This window comes from Sinocyclocheilus rhinocerous, unplaced genomic scaffold (assembly GCF_001515625.1).
Source record: "Sinocyclocheilus rhinocerous isolate Xijiao unplaced genomic scaffold, SAMN03320098_v1.1 scaffold2447, whole genome shotgun sequence".
NCBI classification, from domain to species: domain Eukaryota; kingdom Metazoa; phylum Chordata; class Actinopteri; order Cypriniformes; family Cyprinidae; genus Sinocyclocheilus; species Sinocyclocheilus rhinocerous.
Window position 1 is genome coordinate 12,746 of NW_015624601.1, and position 7,650 is coordinate 20,395.

At 40.7% G+C, this 7,650-nt stretch overlaps 1 protein-coding gene across 1 annotated transcript in view; it reads right to left on the minus strand.

Annotated features, from left to right (window-relative positions):
• smyd1a (SET and MYND domain containing 1a) overlaps positions 1–7,650 on the minus strand; it is a 20,071-nt gene that overhangs the window by 5,822 nt on the left and 6,599 nt on the right. Inside the window, exons 2-7 of the mRNA XM_016559177.1 lie at positions 4,163–4,339; positions 3,743–3,956; positions 3,529–3,659; positions 3,360–3,398; positions 1,312–1,507; positions 262–354 (exon numbers count right to left, since the gene is read on the minus strand). Of these exons, the coding sequence (XP_016414663.1) occupies positions 262–354; positions 1,312–1,507; positions 3,360–3,398; positions 3,529–3,659; positions 3,743–3,956; positions 4,163–4,339 (850 nt within the window). The remainder of the gene's footprint in view (positions 1–261; positions 355–1,311; positions 1,508–3,359; positions 3,399–3,528; positions 3,660–3,742; positions 3,957–4,162; positions 4,340–7,650) is intronic.

Genomic DNA, 7,650 nt, shown 5'->3' on the forward strand with positions numbered 1-7,650 from the left:
ATATATATAATTTGATTAAAACAATTTAATTAATTTGAGAAAAAATACAGAATTTGGCTTCAACAAATTATTATTATCATTATTTTAAGTTTAACACTTTTCATCTCGCTTTGGCTTTGGTGAACACACAGTGTAAAGCTCGTTGCTGTCTGATGTATGGAAACGCTGTTTAGATCCCCTTTAATTGGCAGTAACCAATAAAACACAAGTGATTCAGTTTGAGCTCTTTCTGTGAAATCAGGATGGGATTGTTAGACTCACCTCATGAAAGTTTCCTCCAGTACGAGCTTCTTCGATCTTAACCAGAGCCTGAAGACTGAAATCTGTCACCGCCTTCACCACATCAGCAGATGGCTGCAGACAGGCAGACACACTTCATTATAACTACAGACTGATGATCAGAGGAGATCACTGGATGTTCACTAGATCAGACCTCTTAACTTTCACAAACTTTCTAGCATGACTGTATTATCATTCCCTGCCACAAAGAGGCACTCTTTCATCTACATATAAACACCAACTACCTTGTGCAAACTGCTTTAGAATCAGCTAGGGAATTCAAATAGTCATATTAAAGGCAGAGTAAGTGATTTCTGGTAGCCAATGTTGATATTTGAAATCACCAAAACAAACACACCCCTACCCCAAAAGGGTCTTGCCTCTATTCTGATAGCTCCGCCCCACATATACGTACGCAACCCAGGCAACAATTAGTTCTGTGAAACAAAGCAAAACCAATGTTACACCGTGTCTACGGACGTGAGCGGCGCGGCGCAACAAATCCCCGACAGAAAACTGCTGCCGGGTTCTATTTATGACGTGCTGACACACATTTCAAATGGTTTTCAACGGTCGTTTGATCGCGTCCAGTGTAGGCAGACTTTAGCTGTTGTAGACACGGTGTTACTCACCTATTGAGAAGAAACAAAGCAACCTCGGCGTCCGATCGCAGGCCTCCGCTCCTTGAGTTCTCTCCAGCTCTGGAAAGCTGATCCGATATTTACACGGGTCCTACTTCTTGCCTTATCGTTCCGCAGACGTTTTCCTCTTTTGTTTTTTATCCGCCATCTCTATCTTTCTGTCGCTCGGCTCGGCTAATGTCCGTCCCATGCACCGAAAGCTCTCTCCTCCACATCACGAGTAGACACACCCCTTATTGCTGATTGGCTACAAGTTTGTTTTGCTATTCGGCCCGAATCAGTTTTCTAAAGTGTTTTTGAAAAATCACATACCCTGCCTTTAAACTCAGACTGCCAGGGACAGTGTTTTTGTATATTTTACTATAGTACAGATTTGGAGGCCGATATGAACCTTGTGTCCATCAGTGTCTCTGACAGCCGTCATCAGGTCGTCTTTCATGCCGCTGCTGCAGTGCTCACACTTGCAGTCGAAGTAATACTGCTGCTTGAGCAGCCGCTGGCGCTCCTTGGACACGTTCAGGAAGTCCACATAGCTGACGGTCAGCTCTTCTCCTTCAGAGATCTTCCCCAGAGCCCTCAACTCGATCCTAGCTCATTCCCAGAGTCACAGAGAGAACAATTCTCTTCAACAACAACAACATCTATTCAGTCTCACACAAGTGAGGAATTATAAAATGCACTTGTTGTGTTAGTAAAAAAAAATAAAATAAAAAAACACCTATAAAAGCTATTTTTGCAGCTCACATGGAACACCATGCTAAATCAAATCAAAAATACTTCATGATGAAGACATTAAGTGAGAACCCTAGAGCAGATCACAACTCAACATGTGACAGACCAGGTATACACGATGACTCGATGAGTGCTTCTACTCTTGAGTACCTAGACTAGATTACATAAGAATGACTGGAGCTGTTTTACATAATGTTTACTAAACATGAATAGCTCTTATTCTTATTTTCTCAATGTTTTCTGCACTTTAAGGAATAGCTGGTAACACTTTTCAATTCAGTTCAGTTCATAAACATTGATTACTAAATTGAACTGAAGAGCAGGCAAAAGCACGCACATCAATCTCAACTGGGTGCTCGACTAAGAAACAAGTGGACGTCTGATGAAGAGCCTGCGTGCTCGAAACGTCACATATGCTATGCGACAGTTTTTAAAAAAAATAAATTTTTTGATATTTTTGGAGCTTTGGTGTTGCCGACTTTACATCAAAAAAATTACTAAATTGAACTGCAATAAACTTACTTTTACAACATTTAAATATCCAGGTTAATGTTAATTTTTAACAAACTAATACATTAAAAAAATTTCAAGTTGTATAAATTAACATTAGTTAATGCATTAGGACCAAACATATTGTAACAATGAGCAATAGTTAATTTATAAATTAAGATGAACATAAATTGAAACAATCTGTTGTTCAGTGTTTGGTCACAGTACTTAACTATTAATAAATGTAGCCTTTTTGTAAAGTGTTATCAAATAGTTTACTTTAATGCTTCCAAATGTGAACCAGGGTTACTATCATTAAATAAAACTATAACCATTAAAAATCATTTTCATTACTTGAAACAAAATAAATGTTAACTGAAATTAAATTTTAAAAAATTTTTTATTTCAGTCATTTTCATTAAGTTTAACTTGAAGTACTAAAATAACTAAACCTGTCACGAATCCTGTGCCTGCCCTTCCGTTCGCTCACCACCAGAGATCACCCGCTCATTATGATGGACTCTTGCACCACACTACTATTGCACTTCACATCGGACTACATTTCCCATCATCCACTGCACAGATTACACACCATTGCAACCAATCAAACACCCTACATAAGCCATGGACTTCCTCTTTCTCTCTGCCTAGTATTGTTTAGCACATATCACTCTTCTAGCGATAGCTACATTACGTCCGTAACAAAACCGAATAAAGTAAAACTAATTTTAAAAAATCATTAAAACTATATAGACATATTAAAAAAAGAATAAACATGACGAAAGCACAGAACAAAATTATTAAAAATTGAACTAAAGTTAAAGTGAAATCAGAAAACATAAAAATAACATTTAATTCAAAATATTAACAAAAACTATAACAGTACATCAATGATACTAAAATAAAACTGAGGTGGACACAAGTCCTGCCTGTTTTCTATAGCATGAAAATAAATGATGTCCGGGACAGTCAAACTCTCAAAATGACAAAAAAATTCATAAAATATATGACTTTTATGTCCTTTTTGAAGCATTAACGTTCCAGTATTCACTGTAAATGGATGGAAAAGAGAAATAAAGTCATCCAGGTTTGTAACGACGTGTGTAAACGACAGAATTTTCATTTGTAGGTGAACTATTAAGGACATGACATGGATACGATGCTGTGAGTAAGTCCGGGGTCAAAGGGCAGATGTTAGTGTGTGTCACACTGACTCACCTTCTCTTTGAGTGGAATGAAGCATCCAGAGCCGCTTGACTGCAAGAGAGAAACACACCAGACATTTAGATCTGGATTAACACCTAATCAAGCTTCTGTATGATTTAGGATGTTATCACAGGAGCTGATAGACATATGGTGGTTCTTCACTGAATTCTCATCTACTCACTTGCCGGGATTGAGAATGACGGTGCAGTTGGGCCAGCAGTCATGATTGACCAAACATAGGTTAGGAAAGAGACCCACGCCCACCGCCTGAAAACCCCTCTGATCGCTCAGTGTAAAACCATTGCAGTTAATCTGAGGACGAGAGAAACATCTTTCTCATCTGAGTTTCATGAGTGCAAGCGAAGAAGTGTGCGGTTGGGCAAATCAGTGCCTACCACACCAAAGAGATGTGACACGTAGTCCTCGCCGACAGGTTTGCTCTTTTTAGGCCAGTAATTGTAGAAGTGTTGCACATCGACTTTGAGTTCTTTCAGGTCCTCGGGAGACATTTTGGACAGGTGATCCTCCAGGAGGTCGAGGGTGGTGAGCTGAGCGTCGGAGACCAGACCCGTGTCCTTCTGAATACGCCACAGGATACGAGCGACCAGACTGCAATGTCAGGACATTGAACGCCAATAAACGTGCCATTTGAGCCTGAACATTTCCAGATTTGTTTTCTTTGGATAAAATGTGGCTGCAGCCACAAGTACTAAAACTTATTGTTTCAGCATCATCAGTAATTACACGTTTTACATTTGAAATGTTAAATTTTTATTGTAACATTTTAAAGGTCAGTCTTAGATCACATGACTCACCGCACATTCTCATTGGGAGCTTTTCCTATATTTTTAATGGCAGAACATTCCTGCTTGTGTTCGTCCCATGCGGCACGCTGGCACGTGCGGTCACAGTAGTAGGCAAATTTGCACTGGGCGCAGCGATGAGGGTTCGCCTGCCGGCGGAAACAGCTGTGACACACCTGCAGAGAGAGACTGACAGACAACACATACAGATCTGTTTTAGTAGAATCCTCACTGAAAACATACTATGTGCCCTATTTTCATACCAGTTTCAAACGCATGGCTGTTCATTATGACCACCTATTACATTTGATGTAATTTTTGTAAAAATGCAAGCGGGTGTTGATGATGAGTGATCTGTGAGTGTATATGCACAAACAATGTGTGTTAACAAAATAATATAGGAGGTCCATGTCAGCGAAATGGTGTAAAACTTAATATACTATTTTTGCAAGAAATAATTTTGAAGTCTAGGAACCACATCTATTTTTACATGTAAACTCAGCTTGTGTGTTTTGGGATTCTGAGTGCCTTTAAATATTCTAAATATTGAATTACAGCGAATGATTAATGATTAATTCTCTATCTATTTGGAAATCCTATTAGTGCTGATGAGCACTGGCGTTTCCATGTGTATGTCAAGTATATAAATACATGGCATGCCATCTAACACTTGAAATGTCTTAATTTATATTGTTGCTTGACTGGGAATGGATGGAATTTTTACGACCCATGATTTCCATTATAGTAGTACTCCGTCTTGAGTCTGAGTTCAAGACCATATTTTTGCAGCTTGGTCTTGTAATGGACTTCAGAGTTTTTGGACACTGTCTTGACTAGGACTCAAGACTGATTCCAGTCACAAGTACAATGCTGCGGATACGTTTTGTGGTCTGTGATCCACTCTGTGCTACCATGTCTGTGTGTGCTTTGAACACTGATGTGAAACCAGGCTTCATTCACCCCAAAGAAAAACAATTATTTACATGGTCTGAATCGTTTCGATTTTCTTTAGCTCTTGACTCAGACTCGACCCTCTTCTGGTCTTAGTCTTGACTCAACTCAACCTGCTCAGGTCTTGGCCTTGAATGAACTGATCTCAACCTGAGCACTTAACACACCTATGCCTGAAACTTAGAGTGTTCTTCTTCACGCTTCCCAAAGACTCTGGACATATGACATATTGCATAGCACTGAGTCTTGACGTACTGTTCTTAAATTAGCACCCTATATATTTCATGGTGTTCTCTTAGAAATATGTGATTTTAAAGGCAATATGTAGTATACATGCATATGAATTCAGTTTCTATTAAATTTACAAATCCACCACAACGGTCATATCATGAGAAGTAAATATTTCCTTGCTGTTCTGAAATAAACAATAATTTTTACTATGAAAACAAACTGTGGGCCACCATCAAATAAGTCTAGTCTTTAAAGTTGTAATGATGTTCCAGTCCTTGTGCTCTTGTATATGTAGTTTAAGAAACTAGAAAACCAATAATCAAGGAACAAGAACTCAGCTCACTGGAGGAACAACCACAAATGGACAAGACATGACGAATGAACAATAGAAATACAATGGCTTAAATACACACTGGGGCTAAGTGACAAACAAGGGATAACAAGGGAAACAGGAACACGAACTGAACAACAAAATAAAAGTCCACAGAATCAAACAAAAGCAGAAGGACAGAACTTCTTTTTATCAGGACACCTGTTCTTATTGGCAGGACTGTGTTGGGAGCATATGAGAGGAAGGCTTGACAGACTGAGATCTGAGACTGAGACTTTTGTCCCCTTGCCGCTTAGTCCTAACACTGTTGGTTTACAGTTTATCTCTTGCCCTAGTACCTAAATCATGGAATCAAGCTGTATTGCCAGGACTCTTTGGACAGGTTATCACTTCCACCTGCATGTCCCACAACGATGGGACAGGGGTGATGGAGGCAGGTTTTGAATTGTGACTCTCATTGTGTGGATGTGAATGTGATGGACCAGCACTCACATCACTGAGCAGCGCCTTTTAAGGTCTGAACTGCTCACTCCTTGACAGCCCAGTTAGCATGCGGATGTGGGCCACTTAAGGCAATGATATGGCACTGCTGGCCTTCTTATGTTTGGTAAAAATGTGGCATTATCGACAAAGACTAATCAGGGTGTAAACCAAATGTGGTCCACACATGTTTCAGCAAATGTTGCCCAGGTACATTAAAATGTATCTGGGCCAGTTTTGGCAAAGATATGGCACAGTGAGCACTGGCTAAAAAGATATGGCACATTGAGCACTGGCTAATGTAGCTGTGAGCCTAAAGTGGCCCACATATGATGCCACAAATGTGGCCCAGTTATCCTAAAGCGTATCTGGGCCAGTTTTGGCAAAGATATGGCATGGTAAGAACTGGCTAATGTGGCTGTGAGCCTAAAGTGGCCCACATATGATGCCACAAATGTGGCCCAGTTATCCTAAAGCGTATCTGGGCCAGTTTTGGCAAAGATATGGCATGGTAAGAACTGGCTAATGTGGCTGTGAGCCTAAAGTGGCCCACATATGATGCCACAAATGTGGCCCAGTTATCCTAAAGCGTATCTGGGCCAGTTTTGGCAAAGATATGGCATGGTAAGAACTGGCTAATGTGGCTGTGAGCCTAAAGTGGCCCACATATGATGCCACAAATGTGGCCCAGTTATCCTCAAACGTATCTGGGCCAGTTTTGGCCAAGATATGGCACAGTGAGCACTGGCTAATGTGACTTTGAGTCTAAAGTGGCCTGCATATGATGCCACAAATGTGGCCCAGTTATCCTAAAGCGTATCTGGGCCAGTTTTGGCAAAGATATGGCACGTTAAGCACTGGCTAATGTGGCTGTGAGCCTAAAGTGGCCGGCATATGATTTCACAAATGTGGCCCAGTTATCCTCAAACGTATCTGGGCCAGTTTTGGCAAAGATATGGCACGGTAAGCACTGGCTAATGTGGCTGTGAGCCTAAAGTGGCCCACATATGATGCCACAAATGTTGCCCAGGTATGTTAAAAAATATCTGGGCCAGTTTTGGCAAAGATATGGCACGGTAAGCACTGGCTAATGTGGCTGTGAGCCTAAAGTGGCCCACATATGATGCCACAAATGTGGCCCAGTTATCCTAAACCGTATCTGGGCCAGTTTTGGCAAAGATATGGCACGGTAAGCACTGGCTAATGTGGCTGTGAGCCTAAAGTGGCCCACATATGATGCCACAAATGTGGCCCAGTTATCCTAAACCGTATCTGGGCCAGTTTTGGCAAAGATATGGCACAGTGAACACTGGCTAATGTGGCTGTGAGCCTAAAGGGTCCATTATATGATGCCGCAAATGTGGCCCGCATATAAAATGACAAATATTGCCCAAATAATTAATAACAATTTGGGCCACTTTTGGCAAATATATGGCACAGTCAGCATTGGCTAATCAGTGTGTAAGCCAACTTGTCCCATATTTGACATGGCAAATATGCCCCATAT